Source organism: Meleagris gallopavo, chromosome 29 (genome assembly GCF_905368555.1).
Source record: "Meleagris gallopavo chromosome 29, MGAL_WU_HG_1.1, whole genome shotgun sequence".
Taxonomy (NCBI): Eukaryota; Metazoa; Chordata; class Aves; order Galliformes; family Phasianidae; genus Meleagris; species Meleagris gallopavo.
This window is the reverse complement of record NC_139432.1, coordinates 965,893-990,632: the sequence shown is the minus strand read 5'-3', so window position 1 is coordinate 990,632 and position 24,740 is coordinate 965,893. Positions and strand designations below refer to the sequence as shown.

The window sequence follows — 24,740 nt, the reverse complement described above, 5'->3', positions numbered from 1 at the left end:
CCTCCCGGCTCACTGCCTCCGCGATAAATGGGGCTGCGATGAGGCCGGGGGCAGTGAGGCTGGCACAGTAATCACATTTGGTGCTCCGCTCCCGCCCCGCTGACGTTTCCCAGGCACTAATGAGTTTAGTAGGGCCAAGGGAGGGCTGATTTCAGGGGGACTGAGAGGCACAGTGCTGCCCAGCGTGGGGATGGGGATGTGCGGTGCCCGGCTGTGGGGCTGAGGTGGGCTCACACCTTGTGTCCTGGCTGCACAGCTGGCAGCTGTGGGGAGGATGCTGAGCCCAGTGCACAGCTTTGGAATCGGATGCTGCATCCCCCGTGGGTACCCAACTATGGTCCCCCACTGTGGGGTCCTTCTCTGGCTGCCATGTCCTTGAGTTTTGGGGACAAGCTGGGGGCACACCCCATGGCCACATCCCTGACCCTTTCAGGGACGCCCTGCACTCAGCGGCTGTCCCCATTGGTGACAAATGGCTCAGCTCTGTGCCATCGACAGCACAATCGATGGCTCTGGAGGGAACCTGAAGGGCAACGCACATCCATCTGGGTACATGAGGCCTGCTTGAGACCTCTGTGCTTGTGACACTGGTGGCTGCCACCCAGCGTGGGTCTGTGGAGGCACCAGGCTGTGGGGACAGTGCAGTGTCCCTTTGTCCCCAGGCATGGGCTGGGACCCACCACCCAAGGAGGGGCCCTTGGGGACAGGAGGAGAGGGCTGAGTGGTGTCACTCACGGCACCGGTGTCGCAGTCGCTGTCACCACGTGGTCCCTGCAGCATCGCACAGTGTCACCATCACCACACGGTCCTGCACGCGTGGCACAGTGCTGCAGCACAGCCCTGCGGCGTCACCGCTCCGTGGTGTCACACGGTGTCACTGTCACTGCACGCTGCACGGGGTGTCACTGTTGCTGCTTGGCCATGGGGTGCCACACAGTGTCACCGCGGCTCCCATGGGTTGTCACACGGAGTCACTGTCACTGCCTGGTGCATGGGGTGTCACACAGCGCCATGTCATTGCATGGCCCACGGGTGTCACCCAGCCTCACGTCACCGCAGTCCCGCAGCGCATCGCACAACGTTGCCGTCAGCGCGTGGCCTGCGGGTGTCACCCAGCATTCTGTCACTGCATGGCCTGTGGGGTGTCACGCAGTGCCACTCGGCGGTGCCACGGCCACTCCCCTGCACATCCTGTAGGCCGTCACCCCTGTTGCTGCATGGTCCCCAACCCACTGGGGGATGCATCCCCGTGGTCCCCAATGCACTGGGGAACGTGTCCCCATGGTCCCGAGCTGGTCCCATCTGCCCGCCTCATCCCTGTCCCCTGCTGCCAGGCAAGCAGTGATTTTCCATCAGTCACCGGCTGTCTCGATCAGCCAGGCTCTAATTAAGTATCGGTGTTGGCAGCCCTTAATTGCCAAGCAGTGGGAGGGTGGTGGCCCCGCTGCGCCCACAGCCTCTGTAATGAGCATCCGTGCAATGGGGATGGGCTGGGGGGATGTACTGCCCCAGCCTCACCCCAAAGCTGCGCCGGGGTCACCCCGTAGGATGGGGGGCATTGCCCAGCGCTGAGCTGGGTATGAGGGTTAGCCCGTGCCCAGCTGGCCAGCCAGCTCCATGAATCACCAGCTAGTCTGTTGGCCAACTGGCCACCCAGCCAGAAAGCCTGATGGTCAACCGGCCAGTTAGCCAACCAGCCAGCCTGCTGGCCATCAAGTCAACCAGACAGCTGACCAGCGCAGCGCCCAGCCTCCCACCAGCCAGCCAACCAGCTGGTTGACCAACCAGCTAGCCACCTGCCAGCTAGCCCACTAGCCAGCTGCCTAGCCATCCAGCCACCCCACCAGCCACCTTGGCCAACTCCAGCCAAGCAGACAACCAAAGAGCCAGTGGGGTGTCTGCCCTGCGGTGGGCGCATGGTGGCTGGGACCGTGCCCAAAGCACTTAGCAGGGACAAGGGAGCACTGTGCTAGAACTTGCCTCAGTTTCCCCTTCTGTTTCTTTCTCTCCAGCTCCATGTTGCTGTCACAGTGCCCAGACACCATACCTCATCATCGCTTGTCTGGAAAACTCCTCATTAACACCTTCATTTAATCAGCTCTGCTGCCCAACGAGGCGGTCACAGTGCCCTTTCTCAGTGCTGGAAGGGCTGCAGGTCTGGAGGGATAGAGGGATGCGTGGAGGGATGGATGGAAAGATTAAGATATGAAAGGATGAATGGAAGGATTGATGGATAGAAGGATGGATGGGTGGATGAATGGAAGGGTGGAAGGATGGGTGGAAGGGTGGACAAATGAGTGCATGCATGCATGCATGGAAACAAGGATAGATGCATTCATGCATGGATGCGTAGATGTGTGGAAGATGGATGGATGGATGGTCAGGTGTATGGGTAGAGGGATGAAAGGATGGATGGATGGATGGATGGATGGATGGATGGATGGATGGATGGATGGAAAGAAGGGAGGAGGAGGAGGAGGGAGGGAGGGAGGAGGGAGGGAGAGAGGGAGGGAGGAGGGAGGGAGGGAGGAGGAAGGAAGGAAGGAAGGAAGGAAGGAAGGAAGGAAGGAGAAGGAAGGAAGGAAGGAAGGAAGGAAGGAAAGGAAGGAAGGCTGGCTGGCTGTTTGGATGGATAATGGATGGGTTTGTGGGTGGGTAGGTGCCCCCAGGGCAGTTGGCAGCAGCAGAGGAATCCGCACATAGGAGCTTTTGCAGCCCGTTGATTGCCACCCACCTCGGTGAGCACATGGGCATTGCACACCTGTGTGCACGTGTGAGCTCACCCACGCACACAGGCACACACATCCACACACACCCATGTGTGCACCTGCATCCCCACACAAATGTGTGGGGAGGGGAAACTGAGGCACAGAGCAGCTCCGACCCCATCCCACAGCCCCACCACCGCCTGCTCTCTCTCTTCTCCAAATCCCAAATCCTCCCTAACGAGCTCCAAGCCGGCAGCAAGGCCATGGCCAGCCCCGTGCCCCCGCACCATCCCCGTGCCCCACAACATCGATTGTGCCCCACACCACTGCTGCCCCTCCGTGCCCCCCGGCCGCCCACCTCCGCCTCGCTCTGCAGAGCAAACAGCCGCGGGCTCGGCTGTGCATCGATTCTGTGAGAGCTGCTGTTTGCTTAACCTTTGCAGAGAGCGGCAGGCACGCGGCACGAGGAGATGCTGCCTCTCAGCTTTGTCCTTCCCCATCCTTCAGCTGCTAATGGGGCTTTGCTTGCTTGGCTGAGGGGCTGCGGTGGCCCACGAGCAGGGGATGGGGACAGGGATCACCCGGGGTCTCTTCGTGGACCGCTTGGGATGTTGTCCCCACTCACGTGGTGCTGCACATGTGGGGTGATGCTCCTAGTGCTGGCACCATGGGAACGTGGCACTTTGGGGTGGTGGCTGTGCCATGGGATGTGGTTGCTTGGGGTGGTGGCCATGCTGGTAGGGACGTGGTTGTATGAGGTGGTGGCTGTGCCCTGGAGATGTGCTGATTTGGGTTCATGGCTGTGTCAATAGGGATGAGGTAGTTTGGGGTGATGGCCATGCCGTGGGGTTGTGGTAGCCTGGGGTGCTGGCTGTGCTATGGGAACGGGATGGTTTGTGGCTGTGGCTACGCCAATAGAGACATGATGCTTTGGGGTGGTGGCCATGCCATGGGGACCTGGTGGCCTGTGGTGGTGGGTGTGCCGTGGAAATGGGGTGGTGCCCATGCCAATAGGGACATTATGGCTGAGGGAGGCGGCCATGTCATGGGGACCTGGTGTCCATGCCGATAGGGACAGGGTGATTTGGGATGCTGGCTGTGCCATGAGGATGTGGTGTTTTGGGGAGCTGGCTGTGCCATGGAGATGCAGTGGTTTGGGGTGGTTGCTGTACTATGGGGATGTACTGGTTTGGGGTGGTGAGGTGGCCTGTAGTGGTGGCCCTGCTCCGGGGACAAAGTGACATCGACACACATTGTCTGAGCACAGCAGTGTCCCATTATCCCTCGGCATGAGGCGAGTGCTGTGATCCAATCCGGGGGTGTCCAGTGGGGCCCCTCCATGGCCACACCACCCCGTCCCCATCCCCATGCGTAGCCCTGTGCCACCCGTGGGAGCGCTGCACCGGAGGGTGACTCACGGAGCCCATGGCCTCGACGAGGCGTATTTTTAGGAGCTCATTAAAAAAGAAAAGGAAAGGAAAAGGAGGGGAGAGGGAGAAAAGGAGCAGGGAAGCAGCGGCGGAGCGCAGATATCCTTCACGTGGTGACGCTTGTGGGGACCCGGGCACAACACAGGGGCGGCACCCCGACCCCAAAATCTTCCTAAAGCCCCCAAATCCCCCACAGCCAGCGCCACGGCCGCGTGTCCCGGGGCTGTGGTGTCACTCTGATGGGTGTCACCGGTCCCCGCGTCCCCGTTGCGATTCGGCCGCGGCGCCGCGGGCGGCTGTCAGCTCCCATTGCATCGCAATGCCGGCTGTGACAAGCGGGCGCTCGGCCCCGCAGCCCCCGGTCCTCGGCTGCGGAACGCGGGGTGACACGCGGCGGAGCGCGGCCACCAAAGCCCCGGGCACAGAGCGGGGTGTGCCACAGGGCTTCGTCCCCGCCATCACCGTCAGTGCCATGTGCGTGGGGGTGGCATTGGTGGGGACGGTGTGCTCAGCCCCGCTACCACCAGCAGCGACAGCCCTTGTGGGTCACAGCGCGGTGCGTGTGTGGGGCTGGGAGGGTTGGGGTGATGGGGACGTGCTGGGGACGTGGAGTGATGGTGGCCGTGGAGGGGCAGCGCGGCACTGCCGCCCCATGGGCTGCACTGGGGTGCAGATGTGGTCCTGCACCCCGTCTCCGGTGGTCCCAGCTGGGTCAGTGGGGACAATCTGGGGACAGAGTCCATTGGGGTGTCCTATGGGGTGGGAGCTATGGGGCACTCTGGGGGTATAGGGTTGGCCCTGAGCTTGGGGCTGACATTTGTCCCCTTGGTGTGTGAGCGCATGTCCCCCATGTGCCGCATGTGTCCCCTTACTGTCCAACCACGTGCCTCCGTGTGACATGTGTGTCCCCATGGGGTGTGACCGAAAGCCCCCAGATGTCACAGGGATTCCCTCCCCGGGCCAGCAGGGACACAGGTGACAAACCCAGGGAGCAGTGCCTCGGGCTGAGCCACCCCTGGCCCCACCGGGGACACAGAGGGGACACGAGGTGGCGGTGCTTCTGACCCCTCGTGCCCCGTGGGTGTCCCCGGGGCTGCACCCCATGGCCGCGCCGACTGGGGGCGTGGCCAGATTGGGGGCGTGGCTCTGCGCTCCCCGGGCGGCGCTGGGGGCGAATCATTGCGTGAATGGGGCGTGGTCTGTGCGAAGTGGGCGTGTCTCCCGACGGAGGGGGCGTGGCCAAGGAGTGCTCGGGCGTGTCTACACCAGCAGTGGGCGTGGTCACAGCGGGCGTGGGCGTGGCCGGGCGCGGGGGGGGGCGTGGCCGGGCGCGGAGCGCACCGGAGCTCAGCGGAGCGGATCGGAGCGGAGCGGCACCGCCGATCCCCGAACCCCACCGCCCTGCCCGCCCCCAAACCGGCACCATTCCGGCCCAGCGAGCAGCCCCGGCCGGGCGTCGGCTCAGCCTCGGCCGTAAAACTTTGCTGGCGGCCGCTGCGGGCGTGGTGATGGTGCTGGTGCTGGTGGTGCTCATCCCGGTGCTGGTGAGCTCGGCGAGCACCGACGGCCGCTACGAGATGCTGGGCACCTGCCGCATGCTCTGCGAGCCCTACGGGGGCACCGCGCCGGGGGGCGGCCCGCTCCCACCGCCCTCCACGCTGGTGCAGGGGCCGCAGGGCAAAGCGGGCAAACCGGGCAAACCGGGACCGCCGGGACCCCCCGGCGAACCGGGCCCGCCGGGAGCCGCGGGCCCGCCGGGGGTGAGGGGCGAAGCGGGCAAACCGGGGCCGCCCGGGCTGCCGGGTTTGGGGGGCACGGGGGCGGTGAGCACGGCCACCTACAGCACGGTGCCGCGCGTCGCCTTCTACGCCGGCCTGAAGAACCCGCACGAGGGCTACGAGATCCTCAAGTTCGATGATGTGGTCACCAACCTGGGCAACAGCTACGATGCCGCCTCGGGGAAGTTCACCTGTGTCATCCCCGGCACTTATTTCTTCACCTACCACGTCCTGATGCGCGGCGGAGACGGGACCAGCATGTGGGCTGACCTCTGCAAGAACGGGCAGGTACAGGATGGAGGGGTCCGGGGAGGTCCTCGGGGGGTCCTGTCCTTCTCCTGCCCATGGGATGCTCATCTTGTGCAGCCCCAGGATGCTCTGTCCTTCTCTTGCCCGTGGGATGTGTGCCCCCACGATGCTCCGTCCTTCCCTTAGTGGCAGTGATGTGCTCCAGGTCCTTCCCCGAGGTGCCCTGTTTTTCTCCTGCCCATGAAGTGTGCACCTCAGGATGCTCCATCCCTCCTTCAGCCGTGGCATGTGCACCCCCAGGGTGCTCCATCCTCCCAGTGCCAATGATTTGCCTAAGGTACATCCCTGAGGTCCCCCATCCTCCTCCTGCCCCTGGCATGTGCACCCCCAGGGTGCTCCATTCCTATTCCAGCCATGAGATTTGCACCCCCAGAGTGCTCTGTCCTTCTTCCAGCCATGGGATGCACACCCCACGTTGCTCTGTCCCTCCCCTGCCCGTGGGATGCGCACCCCTGAGATGCTCCATCTTACTCCCAGTGCCAGTGCTGTGCCCCAGGTACACCCCGAGGTCTCCTGTCTCCTCCTGACCGTGGGATGTGCACCCCCGGGATGCTCCATCTTTCTCCCAGTGGCAATGATGTGTCCCCATGGGTCCCCTTTTGGTCCCTCTCCTGCCCCAGCGATGTGCCCTGCTGTGCCATGGGCTGTATGTGGGCTCCCTGCCGTGTCCCCATGGAGCGTGCCAGCGGCCGTGCCCTGGGGACAACTATGCAGGGACAACGTCTGCGGTGGTTTTGGGGACACTGCGGGGCTATGCAGTGCTGAACCCACATTGAGGGCAGTGTGAGCCCAGCCCGGAACCGGGTCCACTGCTCCTCAGTCCTATTTGGGGACAGATGTCCCCATCCCCAGCTGCTGTGCACCCATGGGACATCTCCTCTGCCCAGTGACAGCCCCTGGGTGACATGTGGTGGGACCGTTGCCCCGGTGCTGAGGCTGCACCCATCCTCACCACCCGCAGCCCCCACATCTCCACCATCCCCATGGCTGAGGCTACCAGGTGATGTCGCATCCTCAGAACACAAACCCTTTGCTGGAGCTGTGGCTGTCGCACTGCAAATGTCACACTGCACCGAGAGGCTCTGAGCTCAGTGGGGTGACGCCTCCCCATGGTCTCAGCCACAGCTCTGCCCCAGCAGTTGGGTTTGGCCTTTGGCTGTTGGATTCTCCCTCCCTTCACTCACTGCCCCAGATCCGAGGCATCAGGGATGCTCAGTGCTTATCCCCGTGGTGCTGCCTCCGATCATCCCTGCGCGGTACCCACTGCACTGAACACCGCCCTGGCACCTGAATGTAGTTTTTCCTTCTTCAAGAGCCCCATGGGATTTAGGGGGATTTAGGAGCCCAGAACCCAGCTGGGAATGGGGTCACTGCCCCATCCCTTTGCCATCCACATCTCCCCATGATTTGAGCCACAGCTTTGCCCAGCGGTTGGGTTTGGCATTCAGCTGTTGGTTTCTGCCTCCCTTAGCTCACAGCCCCACATTCAGGACACTCAGGATGCTCCGTGCTTATCCCCACGGCAACAACTCTGAGACCCCCACGCGGTGCCCATTGCGCTGAGCGTCCCCCCAGCACTTGGAGGGTTTTTTTTCCTTCCCAAATAACCCCACGCAGTAATTTAGGATCCCAAAACCCAGCTGGGAACGGGGTCACCGCCCATCCCTTTGCCATCCCCACGCCGTGGGCTCGTGCCGGCACTAACAGCTGCGTTTCCCGAAGCTACAAAGCTCCTGTCAAGAGTAAATAAACCCATTCGGGCGTGCGCCTGCAATACAGCTTAATCATCGTCGCGGCCGTCCTCGTCGGGCGCCGGCTTCGCAGCCGTCCCCACGCGCCGGGTGTTAATTGCCAGCACGATATCACAGCTCTAATTGGGGTTTGTGTCGCAGAAATACAGCCCAGAGTGAAGTCAGGGTGGTGGGGTTGCACTGCAGCGGCGATGCCCCAGTGTTTCCCTATGGAGAAGTGTCCATCGCAGAGCCGGCCGCGCCGCTCGACTTAATGAGAGCCAGGAGAGCTGCTCCTGGTTATTAATTAGCATTAATTATGATTATTTGTATTAGCTTGTCACTGTTTTGGTGAGCATGGGGTGACAAAATTGTGTTTGGGAGGAAGATGGATGGATGTCCTCGGTGTTGTCCCTTGAGGGGACGTGGGGACAGTGGGGGATGGTCCCCCAAGTGTGACCCCACGGAGGGTTGTGTCCATGGGGCCACACCTTGGAGAGCCCAGGTGCACCCAAAGGTGACGTGTGTGACCCTAAAGACACGGGGTGCCCTCAAAGACCGCCCCATGTCCCTCTGCACTGGGTGGGCACAGAGCTGCAGTGGTCACAGTGGCCAGGGCACTGCTGGGGGCAGCTCCCAGCCATGGGGTCAGTGGGGTTGGTGACAGCACTCCCCAGGTGCCGTGTCCCCATTTTGGGCACTTCTTCCCGCATCCCTTGGGTGCAGGGACAGCTCCCAGCCATAGGGTCACTTTGGTTGACGTCCCCATTTTGGGCTCTCCTCCTTTCCCACGGGCAGTGCCACGGGAAAACTGAAGCACGGAGCTGCTGCGCCCCATCTCTGCATCCCCTCCGGTCCTGGGGACACGGCTGCTGGGACAACGCGGTGGCTCTGCTGCCATGGAGCCATTTATCTTCCCTAGTTAGCCAAGGGCTGGCGGGCGCGCGGTGACGAGGCGGCTCCTTAACGAGGGAAGACGGATGGCAGTCGCTGCAGCGGGGACGGGCGGTGCACTGGGCCGTCAGTAGGTTCCAGAGTAAACAGGGGCTGATGGGTGGGATCTGTCACGGCCGTGGGCTGCCTGCAGGTTTGGGGATGCTGCTGCCTCTGCCCTGATGGCTTTCGTGGTAGCAGCACCCCGGGGGCGGCCACGGGGCTGTGGTTGTGTCCCTTCAGCTGTGGGGTTGGGGCTGCTCCCTGTGAGCCGACGGAGAGCCCATTCTTGTCAGTCCTAATTAGGAGCTGCTTCTCCCTGCTGTGCCGCTTTGCATTTCACATGGGATTTTTTACCTGCCGCCTTGTCACTGTCACTGAGATCCCGCTGCAAGGCTCTGGCTCAGATTTGATTACCCCAATAATTCCCTATCAGCTGCAGCCGCAGTGCCACTTCCCTGGGTGGCCATGAGGCCATTGGGTACGTGTGGGTTTTTACAGATGTGAGTATCCCTTCCCGCCCCACGCCTGAGCCGTAACCCCATGTTCAAGCCTATGGGTCAGCGCAATGCTCAGCAGCACCACAACGGCACCACTGTCCCCACGCCAGTGCCATCTCTTCCATCCAGGTCCCATCACCCATGGTGCGGGTCCAAAGAAGCCTGGATGAATTGGGGAATGGGACCCCATGGGGTGGCTGGGTGTGGGGTCACGGCAGGGAAGTGGGGCCATGGGATGCAGGTGGGCTAAAGCTGTGTCCCCTGTGCAGGTGCGGGCCAGCGCCATCGCGCAGGATGCGGACCAGAACTACGACTACGCCAGCAACAGCGTCATCCTACACCTGGATGCAGGTGATGAGGTCTTCATCAAGCTGGACGGGGGCAAAGCCCACGGCGGCAACAACAACAAATACAGCACCTTCTCGGGCTTCATCATCTATTCGGACTGAGCCTGGACCCATGGCATCGCCCCATGGCATCGCCCCATGGCATCACCTCATGGCATCGCCCCATGGCATCGCTCCACACCCACCCAGCCCCACGGCATCCCCATGTGCAGCCCTATGGCCAGCCGTGGGGCCCAGGAGCTCCCTTCCCCATCACCCGCTCACCCCATTGCTGCTAATCGGGGCGGGGGGAGCAGAAGGGTGGTCCCCTGGCTGTGATCCGCTCGTTGCCCATGGGATGTGGGTCTGTATGGGGTGCCTCGTGCCAGGGTTGTGCTGGGGGCCTGCCCAGCCCCAGGTGACTCCATGGTAAAGCAGAGCTGTGACCTCTCCCTGTGTGCTGTTTTTGTCCCCACATCAGGATGTCACCATGGTTGGGGACGGCGCCTTCTGGCCTCATTGTCCCCTCTCAGCCCAGTCAAAGACACGGGGCACCGTCCCGAGGTGCTGCAGTCCAGGTGGGAGCTGCTGCCATTGTCCCCTCGCTGTCCCTGCAGGGTGACAGTGGGATGGGTCCCCTTGGGGGCTCACGGTGCCCACTGTGGGGCTGGGCTGTGCAGGGCTGGGTGGTGTGGGGAAGCTGTGACATGACGTGGCCCTGCGGCAGAATGTGGCCCCACGGTGGGATGTGGCCCATGAGAGGATCTGTCTGCATGGTAGCACATGTGGCCTTTGTGCTGCAGGGGACGTCCTCAGGGTGGGAAGGAGTGTCTGCTGCCATCTCACACCTTGATTCGTGGCAATGTGGTGGAAAACCCAAAGAAGATGAGAGAGGGAATGGGTCATAAAACACGTCCCTGTGATGGGACGTTGGCCCCATGTGAGAACATGGGATGCATGGCCCCATGACAGGACATGGCCCCATACAGGACATGGCCTCATGTCAGGAAGTGTCCCTGTAATGTCACACAGCCTTCATAACAGGACGTGGCCCCATGAGAGGACGTGTCCCCGTGACGGGAGGTGTCCCCCCCCGGCTGAGGTGGCCCTGTGGAAGTGCTCGGTTCTCCGGGCTTTAGAGGGTGCTCCGCCCCCAGCCCCGCCCCCAGCCCCGCGATACGGGACCACAAGTCCCGTGATGCCCCGCGCAGAGACCGAATGTCACGTGACGCGGATGAGCCAACGGGAGGTAACGGAGCGAACGGCCAATCAGAAGGGCGGGAGGGGCTGCCGGGAGATTTGAACGCGGAGGGCCGGAAGTGGCGGGTGAGTTTGGGGGGGAGGGGTGCGGGGCTGAGGGCGAACTGCTGGGAGCCGAGCGGGGTTTTGGGACCCAAGGCGGGGCTGCCGGGCACTGAAGGTCGGTGCCGGGCACTGAGGGTCGGTGTGGGGCCCAAGGCGGGGCTGCCGGGCCGCGGGGGGCGGTTTGGGGCCTATTGGGGGCTGCGGGCCTCAGGTCGCAAACGAAGGCTGTAAGGCCCGGAGCGGTGCTGCGGGATCTGAAGGGCTGCGGGGCCTCGGGGTGTCGGCACAGACAGCAAGGAGAGACCGTAGGGCCCGCAGCGCGGGGGCCGTAGAGCCCATGGGGTCAAGGCCGGGCCCTCTAGGCTCTAAGGAGGGCCGTAGGGGCGGGCGGGGCTCTGCAGGGGGCGGCGCGGGCGGAGGGGTGGGCGGCGGGAAGCTGTAGGGACAGCGGATGTCGGCGCTGCGGGGTGGGGGTTGTGGGCCCCCCTTCAGGCTGTGCCTCGGGGCTGACCTGCGCCCCTCACCCCGCTGTGCGCGGATCTCAGGCCGCGTCCCGCCGAACCCGCCGTCCTCATGGCGATGGGCGCCCCGCCCGAGGACGGCGCCGTGGCCGTAATGGTGCGGGTGCGGCCGGCCGCCCCCAGCGAACGGGACGGGGCCGCGCGGCCCGTGCTGCACGTCGTGGATCAGCACGTCCTCGTCTTCGACCCCGAGGAGCCCGGCGGACCCCCCGGCACCGTGCTGCCCACCCGTGGCCCCAAACACCGTGGCAAGGACCTCAAGTTCGTCTTCGATCGTGTTTTCGGGGAGGGGGCCACGCAGGAGGAGGTGTTCCAGCACACGACGAGGGAGGTGTTGGATGGAGTCCTCAATGGCTACAACTGCTCCGGTACGGCCTGGGGGGAGGGGGCTGTCCCACCCACCCACCCTCAGCAGAGCCAGGATGTGGCCTTTGTGCTGCAGGGGACGTCCTCAGGGTGGGAAGGAGTGTCTGCTGCCATCTCACGCCTTGATTTGTGGCAGTGTGGTGGAAAACCCAAAGAAGATGAGAGAGGGAATGGGTCATAAAACAGCAGTGCAGGAGCAGATGGTGCTAAACTGCCAACAGCATTGAGCTGGGGGTTGCAGCTGTGGTTGGGGCGGGGTGTCCCTGGCACAGGGGAAACACAGTGAGAAAACACTGAGAGCTGTTGAGCAGGGGGCCGGGTGCGATGGATGTGTGCTGTGATGCTGTGGGAGCTGCTGTGCTTCTCGCACGTCTCCCAGCCCTGCAGTGCATACAGACCAGGGCTGAACGCTCCTCGCCCCGCGCTGCAGATCCTCGTGCTGCTTGCAGGCTGTCAGCAGCGTGGCATAACGAGCTGCACGGCACCGAGCTGGGTGCTGGGACTGCACGATGCTATTCCTGGCTCTGTCACTGTGCCCACCTGGCAGCATCTCCTGTCTCTATCTGTATGAAATAACTCCCAGATCCTCAAATGAGATATTCCCAAAGCCTTGCTAATGGGGAGAAAGGCTAAGGTTCTCTAGATTAGCGTCCTGTTCTGATGCTAGTGCTTCAAAGAGGGTGTTGAAGGGTTGGGGAATGTAGATGAATTGCAAAGTCTGGAGAAAGAAACTCCTTCACTGAGAGATGGAGACCTGGGGGTGCTCAGCTTGTAGGGTGGCTCGAGTGTGGCCTTGAAGTGTCTGAATGGGTGACAGCATGGGGACTCGTCCTGTCTTTATCCGCTAAATTAGAGATGCTGACAGTTGAAATGAGAGAGAAATTGCACTGGGGGAATTGTGCAGACAGTGCTGAGGGTAATTAACTATTGAACCGCTCTGCGACGGCTGCGAGTGACCTGCTCTGCTGCAGCGTCTGCTGCAGGGACGTCACGCTGCTGACAGTTTCAAACACCCCTCTCCCTCTTTGCAGTGTTTGCCTACGGTGCGACAGGAGCAGGGAAAACCTACACCATGCTGGGCTCAGAGCAGAGCCCGGGCATTATGTACCTCACCATGGTGGAGCTGTACAGGAGGATTGAGGCCAGGAGGGATGAGAAGAGCTGCGAGGTGCTCGTCTCCTACCAGGAGGTATGTGTGTGTCCCCGATGTGTTTTGGGGCTGGTGCTGACCCCGTAGCACTGCAGTATGTGTCCCTAGTGCTTGGGACACCTGCTGTCCCAGCTGGATTCAGGCTCACCAAACTGGTGGGGAGCTGCTGCTGGTTCTTCCCATCCAGAGAATGGGAAGTTTTTCTGCCTCACCGAGCTGCCGCGGCGCCTGCAGTCTGCATAGCAATCTGAAAGGGCTGTGCAGGAGGAGCAGCAGCACAGTGACTTGCAAGTAAAGCCCTCGAGAGCTGTCCTCTGCATTTAGAGCACTGTCAGCCGCTCTGTGTCGTGCCTGGGCAGTGCCCTGCAGGGAATTGGGGTGGGAGGGACTCATCTGATCAGACTGTGACCCTCACGCGCAGAGCTCCTCGATGCTGGGGTAACAGGCTGTGTGTTCACTGCTCCAGGTGTACAATGAGCAGATCCACGACCTGCTGGAACCCAAGGGCCCTTTGGCCATCCGGGAGGATCCAGAGAAAGGAGTCGTGGTCCAGGGGCTCTCCTTCCACCAGGTGGGTGTAAGGGGTGCGCACAGGCTCAGTGTGGTGCTGTCCTAGCAGCAGATGTGACCCTGATCTGAAGGGAACGCTGCAGGACAGCGGGATGCCTTACATCCCAATTGTCATTTCTTAATGTTGGGTTGTTGTGATACCCACCCCTCTGCTCGATTCCAGCCCAAATCAGCAGAGCAGCTCCTGGAGATGTTGGCCAATGGCAACAAAAACCGGACACAGCACCCCACAGATGCCAATGCCACCTCCTCCCGCTCTCATGCGGTGTTCCAGGTGAGGGCTGAACCACAAAACCACAGCATGGTTGGCCTGAAAAGAGCCTTGAAGATCTTAGAACTGTGGAATCACAACAAGTTGGGTTGGAAAGGACCCCAAAGCTCCCCAGCCGCACTTCTGCTGTGGTCTGAGTGCCCCACATCAGCTTGGGCCCCACCTGTGGCCTTGGGATCTCCAGGCTTATCTGTCCCATTGTCCCCCTCAGCACAGAGCCAGGATCCCTGCTCTCTTTGTCCTCACTGTGTCAGTGCTCTTCCCCACGAACCAACTACTTGATTTCAATTCCAGCCAGGCCCTTCCCTGAATTAGCAGGGCTGTCACGGCTGTGTGGGGAGACTAAGGGCTCTGCCTGCAATTTCTGTGTGAACCTGGTGGCTGTAAGCAGGGGAAGTCCAGGTGTCTGGATGCCTTCCCAGCCGGGTGCATTGCTGGGCGCTGGACTCCTGCCTGCTGCACATCCGTTAGCAGTGCTGGAAGTGTGCCCTCCCTGCTGCTAGCTCTGCCTGCTGGAGAGCCAAGCATGGACTGGTGAGGGTGTAGGACTGGGGTACGACATGGGAATTGGGCTCAGCTCTGAGAATGCAGCCTGGGTGCTCCCCAGGCACTGCTAGGCGATGTCTGGGGGACTCCACCAGCGTTGGGTTTGGCCATCCTCGTTGGGTTGTGGCCTCACCAGTCTCTATGCTCACAGATCTATGTGAAGCAGCAGGACCGTGTTGTTGGCCTCGCTCAGGACCTGCAGGTTGCCAAGATGAGCCTGATTGACCTGGCAGGCTCTGAGCGAGCTTCTGTCACCAACACCAGAGGAGAGCGTCTCCGGGAGGGCGCAAACATCAACCGCTCACTGCTGGCCCTCATCAACGTCATCAATGCATTGGCTGATGCAAAGGTAGTACTGTCCTGTCGTGCCCTGCTGAGTGCCCAGGGCCCAAAAGCTGAGCAGCCCCTTGCTCTCTTGGTGCAGAGCAAGAAAACCCACATCCCGTACCGGGACAGCAAGCTGACGCGCCTGCTGAAGGACTCCATTGGTGGCAACTGCCGCACCATCATGATTGCTGCTGTCAGCCCCTCCTCCCTGGCCTACGAGGACACCTACAACACTCTCAAGTACGCCAACAGGGCCAAGGAGATCAAACTGTCGGTGAGGAGCTCATCTTCTGCTGAGGGTTTGGGAGCTGGTGGGAAGGAGTTGGGTTTCACAGCCTGTCCTGGTGCGTGGGGTGGGTCAGCGGGTGCCTCTGTGCTCCAGGTTGGGTGGTCTGTTGGGTTGTGTTATCCAGCCCCTCTGGCCAATTGATGCTGAGGACACTGAATGCACAGTCTATGCCAAAGCCCCTCATCCCAGCAGGACTGCTGGCAGGGACAGCAGGTCCCCATGTGTGCCTCGTGCCATCTGCAGTCTCTGCTCCAGCACTGGGAGAGATCTGAGCTCAGCCCCGTTGCTCCTTTGACCTCTTGCCCATCCCTGTCTCTGCAGCTGAAGAGCAACGTGCTCAGCCTCGACTGCCACATCAGTAAATATGCCACAATCTGCGAGCAGCTGAAAACAGAGGTGAGGTGCTCTGTCTTTTAGCTGTGCTTTGGTTGATATGTGCGCCTCTGAGCTCCTCTGCAAGTCGTGTGGCAGTGCTGCCTGCTGGGAGAGCTGTGGGCTCTGTGGGGCTGCTGAAGCAGCTGTGGTACAGGTGATCCTTCTCTACAGGTGGCAGATCTCCGGGCCAAGCTCCGTGCCTATGAGGATGCTGCTCAGGATGCAGGGAAGCAAATACCAGTGCTGCTGCCTTCTCCCAGGTGGGGTTGTGGGGCCGGTGGGAAGGAGAGGCAGAGCTGGGGTGAGCCCTTAAGGAAGCTGGGCTAGGAATCCCAAACATTGTCCTTATTGATCCAACCCCAACGTGATTGTTTTCCCAATGGATTTCTTTCTCCCTCCTCATTTCTGTAGGATGGAAGAAGCTGTCCCAAAGAGCTGCTTAGTCCCGAGTGCTTGCAGGGAGAGTGATGGGGAGCAGCAGGAGCTGGGAGCTGGGCAGGATGCTCAGCTGGAAGGAGAGGAGGAGGTGAGAGAAGGAGTGGGAGGGCTGGGGATCAAATGCCCACATGGCACAGAGGACAGGAACTCAGTCCTGGGGTGCTGGCTTAGTGTGAGCTCCTTATTGCTATCAAAACCCTTCAACTTCTAGAGTTTGGAGGAGACTCAGCTCCTGTTTGGGTCAGATCACTTTGGGATGTTGTTCCAGGTTCCAGAGGAAATGCCCCCCAGCAGCCCCAGCCCCACCCAGCAGGCAGATCTCCAGCTGGGAATGAAGAAACCGAACCGGCTTCCACAGCGTTTGTCCCGCAGCCACACAGACACGTGAGTCCTTCCTCTCTGTGCCCCCTCCTGGTTCAGGTGGCCCAAGCTGACGATGAGCTAGCTTTGGAAGCAGAGGGGCTGCCCAGACCCATTTATCTGACACTGTCCTCCCCCTCTGTACCAGGCTCATAGCCACCATTCTGAGTGTTGCCCAGAAGCAATACTCCCTCCTGAAGGCTGCCAACCTCCTCACTCCTGACATGGTCTCCGAATTTGAGGAGCTGCAGCTCTTGGTGCAGCAGGAGGCAGCTGTGAGCCTTCAACCCACAGAAACCAGCGGGGCCCCTCCAGCCCTGAGGACACAGCGGGGCTGTGATGGTGAGCAACCAGCAGCTCTGATTCCTTTCTTTTCTGGTCTCATTTAATGGTTGGTGTGCTTACTCAGCCTGTAGCTCTACCTCCTCACTCCCGATATCACAACATGAACCCAGCATTGAGGCTGAAGGCTCTGCAGACTCTGTTTTCTGGGGACAGACTGAGCCCTGCCATAGCACATTTCCCTTGGAACCACTCAGCTGCTTTTAGGATTTGGGGATTTGCAGTGGCTCTGTCCCTCTGGGTTCGATGTGAGCGTGGTTTGGTGATACCTGCTGGGAAATGACGGCCTTGGGGGCAATGCTGAGGGCTGGAGATGTATGGGAATGCTGCAGATGGTGCTGACTGCATGTGTTGCTTTTCCTTTAGCATCAGCCCCAACGTTCAGCACTGAGCCCAGAGTCCCAATGACGAGGGCTGCCCTACGCCGCCTGCAGCAGCTCACTCCACTCTCCAGCCCCAAACTGGCAGTGAAGAAGAGGAGGAGATCTGAGATGAGCAACACTTCCAGATTGGAAACACCACACAGCCTCAACGTGCGGGCGAAGCGCCAGCGGAAATCCTCCCCACTGAGCGCCGGGGGGGAAGCGGAGGCACTGCAGAGCCCACACACCCCCTGCCTTACAGAACCCCAATCCCCCCAGCTGCTGCCATGCTGCACCCCCAAAATCTGCCCTCTGACTGTCACCAAAAGGCGTGTGCCCCTGATGACATCGGCAGCCCAGAACTGCTGCACCCCGACTGTGTGCGATCTCAATGTGACTTACAGCCTCTCTGAGGATGTTGCCAAGCCGGGAGTCGTCAGCCTGCCCCAGTTCCCTGGCTGGGAGAATGCCCTATGTGCCCTAAAGAAGCAGGAGGGCCCCTTTGTGCCCAGGTCAGTGCTGTACCACTTAGGTACAAACAGTAACCCAAAGAACCTGCTCCTCCTTTTCTCTTTGGGCCCAGGGTGGACCTTCTGACCCTTCTTCCTCCCTGCAGAGCCTCCATCCCAGTGTTCTCCATGAAGGGTTCCTCCATCCCAAAGCTGTCCTCCGTCTCCAAAGGGTCTGTGCAGAAGCGAAGGCGAGCAGTGAGGTGAGACAGCAGCTGTTTGCTGCTGTGGGTGCTTCTCTGTGGGGCTGGGACCCCCTTTTTGCCTGCTGACAGCCTGGGGCCGTCCCCACGTGTCCCCTTTCCCTTCACAGCACCGCTTCCCGTTCGCTGGGTGGGATCCAGGGCCGCATCACCTCGAACAGCAGCCGGCGGTCTGCGCAGCCCCAAAGCATCCCGGGTGAGTCCTGCAGAGGCATTCGACTGCGTGATGCCCCATCCCTGATGCAGGAGCAAAATACCTGGGGCAAAATACCTGGTGTTGGTGTGTTGGTATGCCTGGGACTGGTGGGATGTGCTTCTTGGGTTTGCTGCCTCCTTCCTATGGCCACATCCTTAGAAAGGGGTGGTGGGGGTCTAGGGATGGCTATAAGGATGGGGCTGGCTGTAGGTTTTGTAGGTTTTGCCTCTTCATCTCCTTCATCCCTTTCTGTCCTGTTTCTCCCTCAGAGCATCCTCCCCCTGGACTCACCTGGAAGAGGTGGGGCGGCCCCAGAGAGCTGGCAGCACGTGATGGTGCCCCCACAGCCCCCACCTCACAAGCTGTGAAGCCGCTCTGCTGATGTCCCTCACATCCAGGACCTCTTCACAGCCCCAAATGCAGCTGCCACACCTGTTCCTGACACCCAGGGAGGTAGAAGGGCCACCACCCCAAACACTGCCCTGCTGTCCCCTGGCTGGTGTCCCTGCTCCCTCCTGCCCCCTCCCTCTGCACAGCCCCATGTATTCTGTAGCAGATGGATTGCTCCTGTTCCCTCTCAGCCCCTCTTGGGGTGTTGAGTGCTGACAGATGGGCGATGCTAAGCAATACCACGCGCTTTTAATAAATCTTACAGCTTAAACCCCAAGGAATGAGGGGAGATGTGGGGCTGTTTCTCCCCCTGTTCAGCCTCAGAGCGGTGCTGGGCTCCCAGGGGTGGGTTCCCATTGTCCCTTTGGGGCTTTAGAGTATTTCTTCCTCTGCTGCGGGGTCCCTGGGGGTCCTTGGGGGCACCAGCAGAGGTGATAGCTTTGCACTGAGGTCTCAAAAGCTGCATGGCTGCCTTCACCCCCACAGCCCCTGGTATGTTCTGGCCCCATTGTCCCATGCACCACTCCCCATAGGGACTGGGGTCACTGCTCTCTGCCCTACTTTGCTCTCCCCTCTGTCTTCTCTCAGGCTGGAAGCTTCTAATTAAAGCTTCTGTATTCGTTTGCCTCATTAAGGAGGGGGGGCTGGCTCTGTGTCCCCGCAGTGACAGCTCTCTGCTTTGATCCCAATGCGTGGGAGCGGGGAGAAAATAAATCCTGGGGGATCACAGTGGGGGCACCCTCTGCCCCATCCATCCACGTGGATTTGGGGAAGGGAGAGGGATCCCAAAGGGCCGGCACTGAGTGCAGCAGCAGAGCTGTCCCTGCCCCACTTGGGCTCTCAGCACATAGGGGATGTGGTTTTGTGGCTGTAGAACCAAACCCGGGGCTGGGGGGACTGGAACAGGATGCCTGATGCAGAGCTGGGCATGGAGTGGGGGGGGGGGGTGTTAAGGTGCCCCCCGTGTCCCTCCCCATTGCTCTGGGCTGGTGCTCACTGGGGCCCGGCGTTGTCCCCATCCCAGTTGAGTTTTCCCAGCTGTCGGCTGCCACCTAGCTGTCACCTAGTTGTCACCTACGGGCTTTGTCCCCCATCCACAGCCCCGCTGTGCTGATCCCGGCAGATCCCCGGGTGTGCCCGTGCCCGTACCCCATCAGAGCCAGCGGTGGCCCTGTGCCCGTTGCCCCCACCCTCACCCCCTGCCCATTTCCCGGTGCTGCACAAAGAGCTCTCATTGCTGCTCTGCGTACACTGAGCCCTTTCAGGCAGTTCTGGCACCACTGGGCTGGAATGGGCTCGGGACATTTTGGCTGCCTAATTAAAGCTGGCCTTAATTAGCAGCCTCCCTGCACTGCCAGGCCTCCTGGGGTGCACCTCACAGTGCCCCATGGCATCGCACCCGGGACCCACAGCACCACGCTCACGCTGCCCCACGGGCACTGCGTCCCTGCTCTGCCCCAGGTTTTACCCCGCTCTCTGTGGGCGCTGCCAGCACGCAGGGCCGGCTGCCAGCGCTCAGCCACCCCCGCTGGGTGCCACAAAGCCCGGCTTTGTGCTGCATGGCCTCCAGCCAACGCCGTGGCCATAAAACCCCGTCGCAGCGCACATCGCGCCCACCTTCGCCATGGAGAGCCGCCGGTTATCCTACGGCCGCCGCTTCGGCCCCGCCGGCTCTGCGCGGAGCCCCACGGAGCGGCCCCGTTCCCGCAGCTCTCAGCCTGCGCCCCGCACGTCGGGCAGGATGGATTTCTCGTTGGTCAATGTCCTCAACTCGGAGTTCCGGGAGACGCGCACCAACGAGAAGGTGGAGATGATGGAGCTGAACGACCGCTTCGCCAGTTACATCGAGAAGGTGCGGCTGCTGGAGCAGCGCAACAAGGTGCTGGTGCTGGAGCTGAACAGGGCGCGGGAGCAGGAGCCGTCCCGTCTGGCTGATGTGTACCAGGAGGAGCTGCGGGAGCTGCGGCGCCGCGTGGAGCTGCTGGGCACCGCCAAGGCGCGCGCGGAGGTGCAGAGGGACGGCCTGGCTGAGGAGCTGGGGAGTCTGCGGGAAAAGTATGGGGGGGTCTTGAGATGGGGGGGCCTGCTATGGGGGTCTGGGGGTGGTGGGGACTGAGGTGGCCGCCGGGACCAGGGTGGGGACCAGGGTGGTGATGAGGATTTAGGGGGGGGTGGTGGTGGTGGTGGTGGGGATTAGGGGTAGCCACTGTGACCGGGGGGATAATGGGGACCAGGATGGGGATCAGCCTGGTGATGGGCAGCGAGATGATCACCAGGACCAGAGTGGCAACGGGCAGCAAGGTGATGCTGGGGACCAAGGTGGCCACCAGGACCGTGGTTGATGATGGGGACCAGGGTGATAATGGAGATTTAGGTGGTACTGGGGATCGGAGTGGCTACCACAACCAGGATGAGGACCAGGATGGTGATGAGAACCACTGTGGCCACCAGTGGTCCGAGGCACAAAGGTGTCTACTGGAACAAATATCAGGGTGTTCAGCAGCGCTAAGGGGGTCACCCGGACCAGGATGATGACCAGGGTAGTGATGGGGACTGAGGCGACCACTAGAACTAGGAATTGGCTACTGGGGCGGTATAAGTGCAGCGGGGCTGCTCTAGGGGGGAGTCTGATCTGTAAGTGGCCACCATGAATAACAAGTGGCTGTGTCTAATGAGTAACAGCACTAATGAGTAACAACATGTCCCTGCTCTGTTGAAGGCTGCAGCAGGAGGTCACCCTGCGGCTGGAGGCCGAGAGCACCCTGGCTGCGTACCGGCAGGTGAGGGCAGGGGATGAGACAGGGAGTGGGTGTCAACCCCCTTCTCTCGGGCTCCTGGGACAGGGCTGGGCTGGGATGGGATGGGATGACAGGAGATGTGATGGAGAGATGGGCAGACCCCCTTGCCCACCCTGGTGATGATCCCTCCATGTCACATGGTGGCAGGACGTTGATGCTGCTGCCCTGGCTCGCCTTGACCTGGAGCGTCGCGTAGGGTCCCTGCAGGATGAGGTGGCCTTCCTCCAGAAGGTGCATGAGGAGGTAACATTGCTGTGGTGCGGGGCTCCAGGGGTGGATCCATCACCTCACTGACCCCAGTTCTCTGCAGGAGCTGCGGGAGCTGCAGGAGCAGCTGGCCCAGCACCGGGTGCACGTGGAGGTGGATGCCAGCAAGCCAGACCTGACGGCAGCACTGCGCGATATCCGCACGCAGTACGAGGCCATGGCTGCCAGCAACATGCAGGAGACTGAGGAGTGGTACAAGTCCAAGGTGCAGGTGGTACCCTGTCCCCGTATACATCTCCGTGGGTTGGGTTGGCTTCTCCTGTGGCTGGGTGGCTCTATGGGACACTGGCACAGGAGGGCTGACCCTACGGTGTATCCCTTCCAGTTTGCAGACCTGACGGATGCAGCTGCCCGGCACGCAGAGGCCCTACGTGCAGCCAAGCATGAGGCCAACGAGTACCGGCGGCAGCTCCAGGCCCTCACCTGCGACCTGGAGGCTCTGCGGGGCTCGGTAGGTGCCAACCGTGGGGCATGAGGTGGGACGTATCCTTGGGTCGTGGCACCATGGGTGCCCAAGGAGGTGGCATTGATGAGGGCATCACGTCCCACGGTGGTCACCAGAACGAGTCTCTGGAGAGGCAGCTGCGGGAGCTGGAGGAGCGCTACGCACTGGAGACGTCCGCCTACCAGGACACTGTGGGACGGCTGGAGGAGGACATCCGCAGCCTCAAGGAGGAGATGGCGCGGCACCTGCAGGAATACCAGGACCTGCTCAATGTCAAGTTGGCCCTCGACATCGAGATCGCCACGTACCGCAAGCTGCTGGAGGGCGAGGAGAGCAGGTGATGGCCCCTCCCTGCCCCGAACCATCCCTGGGTCCTTTTGGTCCTGCTGGCTCTGGGAGCACCCTGCAGCCCTCCTGCTTCACCCATGGGGCAGAGGGGACCCGATGCTCTCCCTGACGCTCTCGTTGCTCCCGCAGGATCACCGTCCCTGTGCAGAGCTTCTCCAACCTGCAGATCCGAGGTGAGGCTGCAGCTGTGCGTGGGATGGGGGTAGGATGGGCTGCCAGGTGCCTGAAGAGTTCCCTGCAGAGTCCCAAGGTGGAGGGGATGATATGCTGTGCTCACATTCCTAAGGCCAACTGCATCTCCAAGGCTGCATCCTCAGTGCCAACCGTTCCCCCAAGGCTAATTCTGTTGCTGGGGCCAACTGTGTCTCCAAGGCCAACTCCACTGATGAGGCTAATTGTATTCCTAGTGTTAATTGTGTGTAGCCAACACCAATCATGACCACGGTGCTACCCTTATCCCCAGTGTCAACCATAACCAAGCGCTCAATCTTCCCCCAAGGATGCCCTGTCCCTAAGGCCAACCACATCTCAAAGCTACCCATGTCACCAAGGCCAACACCATTGATGAAGCCAGTCATATCCCCAGTGCCAACTGTGTCCCCAAGGCCAGCCACATACCAAAGCCGGACACATCCTCAGTGCCAGCCATGTCCCCAGTGCCACCTTCATCCCCAAGGTCCCCAGCCACCATCCAGTGCCAACATTTCTCCTAAGGTTAATAGTGTTCACTCTCACAGATCAGGATTTTTCAGCCCAACTAGATCCTTTTGCACCCCTTCAAGGTGTACGGGTGGAGGGGCCATACTGGGAGCACTGGGTCACCACCCTGTCCCATCCATAGAATCATAGAGTCATAGACTGGCCTGTGTTGAAAAGGACCACAATGATCATCCAGTTCCAACCCCCTGCTGTTTGCAGGGTCGCCAGCCACCAGCCCAGGCTGCCCAGAGCCACATCCAGCCTGGCCTTGAATGCCTGCAGGGATGGGGCATCCACAGCCTCCTTGGGCAACCTGTTCCAGTGCCTCACCACCCTCTGGGGGAAAAAATTCCTCCTAATGTCTAACCTAAACCTCCCCGTGTCCCCTAGAGACCAGCCTGGACACCAAATCTGTGTCAGAAGCTCATTTGAAGAGGAGCATTGTGGTCAAAACGGTGGAGACGAGAGATGGAGAGGTGGGAAGTCTTCATCTCCTCCATCCCCAAGGTGTCCCCAAATGGAGACACTCTGTCATGTGCACGGGTCCTGTTCCCAAGCATGTTCAGACAGACCTGAGTGGGGTGACAGTCCTCTTCCCTCTGCTTCCAGGTGATCAAGGAGTCCAAGCAGGAGCACAAGGAGGTGGTGTAGGTGTGCAAGCCACGGCCACGCTTCTAGCCATAGCTCTGTAGATCCCATGTGATGCTGCGAGGGAGCCCTGCAGTGGGGCTGGAGACATCGGAGAAACCCACCCTCATCTCCCCCACCACCCCATGCCCCAGGGACCCTTGTGTTGGTCCAGTCAGGACTGAGATATGGGGGCACTGCTCCCCACTTCCCACCTCGCTGGTCCAAGAAGCCACCTCGAGTGTCCCCACCATGTCCTGGGCATCCCTGGGAAGGCTGGAGGGGACATGGTACCGCATGGCCAGGGGTGTTTTACTGTTGCTGAGCAGCAGTTGGGCTTAGCCAAGAGGTGCAGGCAGGAGGAAGAGGAGGATGGAGCACACGGGGAGGCGGGTTGATGTTGGGATGGGGAGAAGGGTGATGGAGTGGGGTTGAGCAGGGTGCCTGAGGATACAGAATGGTTGTGGGGCTGGAGCAGCAATGGGCACAGCAGCGTGGGAGTCCTTGTTGGCTTTTCCAGGACGTAGTGCCATGGGACTGTTTTGACCCTAATGGTATGCACCACACCAGAGATGAGGAGACGGTCCAGGGGGCTCATGGCCTGAGCCCAGCTCTGCATGGGCATTCTCGAGGGGTTGGAAGAAATCTGTTGTCCCTCAGCACCGTGTGGCCTCGTCTCCTGTGTGCTCTCCCAGTGCACGTCACCCACCTGGGGCCCCCGCAGACCCCATACTCACTTTGTTTTAGCCACTGACCATGAGCTAAACGTGCCCTGCTGCCACCTAACAGAGCAGCACCCACTCATCAGCACTCCCCTTACTCCAAAAGGTGAGCCCATGGGGTGCCACTGAAGTACTGCCTCCTCACTCTACTTATCTCCACATCCCCCAGCTCAGCTCTGAGCTTTGCAGATCCTAATTCCACAGGGGCCATTCCCAGGGCAGGATGTGTTATGGGGTGATGGTGCCAGGGGTTACTTTGTCCCCCATGAGCTGGATGGAGCTTTGCAGCCCTTATTGCTACTGGATTAATGCCCTAACACTGCAACAACATGAGATGTGAAATAAAGCCTAACACAAGTGCTGTGTTGGTGGTCATGACTGCAACCTGCAGGACAAGCTGCAGAGCGTTTTTGGGTGCGTTTTTGGGATCAGTCGGGGCAGAGGAGCCCTTTGGGTGCCCAAAGGTTTCTCACTGTGGGACCAAGGCTCAGCCTGAGCCCCAGGGCATGGCCAATGCATTCTGTCATCACAGAATATCCCCAGCTGGAAGGGACGTGGATCATTGTCCAACTCCCAGCTCTGCCAAAACCCTACGTCTAA

At 61.0% G+C, this 24,740-nt stretch overlaps 3 protein-coding genes across 7 annotated transcripts; all 3 read left to right on the top strand.

The window, feature by feature from the left end:
- Positions 1–2,575: 2,575 nt before the first annotated feature.
- C1QL1 (complement C1q like 1) lies at positions 2,576–10,164 on the top strand. 2 transcript variants are annotated; one of them, XR_014880040.1, is made up of 3 exons: positions 2,576–6,204; positions 8,878–8,979; positions 9,658–9,789. XR_014880040.1 is itself a non-coding variant. In XM_085211129.1 (2 exons), exons 1-2 carry the CDS (start codon positions 5,326–5,328, stop codon positions 9,835–9,837), a joined length of 1,059 nt encoding a protein of 352 aa, XP_085067255.1. In that variant the 5' UTR covers positions 2,576–5,325; the 3' UTR covers positions 9,838–10,164. The 2 variants fall into 2 exon arrangements, 1 of the variants encoding a protein (XP_085067255.1); XM_085211129.1 differs by lacking the exon at positions 8,878–8,979 and having other exon boundaries at positions 9,658–10,164.
- An 878-nt stretch (positions 10,165–11,042) lies between these two features.
- KIF18B (kinesin family member 18B) lies at positions 11,043–18,511 on the top strand. 4 transcript variants are annotated; one of them, XM_085210875.1, is made up of 16 exons: positions 11,043–11,134; positions 11,565–11,908; positions 12,938–13,095; positions 13,523–13,627; positions 13,790–13,900; positions 14,595–14,792; positions 14,868–15,044; positions 15,381–15,455; positions 15,606–15,694; positions 15,846–15,960; positions 16,084–16,256; positions 16,381–16,574; positions 16,941–17,448; positions 17,553–17,648; positions 17,759–17,844; positions 18,114–18,511. In XM_085210875.1, exons 2-16 carry the CDS (start codon positions 11,593–11,595, stop codon positions 18,224–18,226), a joined length of 2,514 nt encoding a protein of 837 aa, XP_085067001.1. In that variant the 5' UTR covers positions 11,043–11,134; positions 11,565–11,592; the 3' UTR covers positions 18,227–18,511. The 4 variants fall into 4 exon arrangements, with proteins under 4 accessions (XP_085067001.1, XP_085067003.1, XP_085067000.1 ...); XM_085210874.1 differs by lacking the exon at positions 11,043–11,134 and having other exon boundaries at positions 11,419–11,908; XM_085210876.1 differs by lacking the exon at positions 11,043–11,134 and having other exon boundaries at positions 11,421–11,908; positions 16,141–16,256.
- A 1,347-nt stretch (positions 18,512–19,858) lies between these two features.
- On the top strand, positions 19,859–24,497 carry GFAP (glial fibrillary acidic protein). Its single transcript, XM_003213006.5, has 9 exons — positions 19,859–20,289; positions 20,954–21,014; positions 21,180–21,275; positions 21,343–21,504; positions 21,625–21,750; positions 21,861–22,081; positions 22,222–22,265; positions 23,182–23,267; positions 23,401–24,497. The coding sequence occupies exons 1-9, from the start codon at positions 19,859–19,861 to the stop codon at positions 23,440–23,442; spliced, it is 1,269 nt and encodes a 422-aa protein (XP_003213054.1). The 3' UTR covers positions 23,443–24,497.
- Positions 24,498–24,740: the final 243 nt, after the last annotated feature.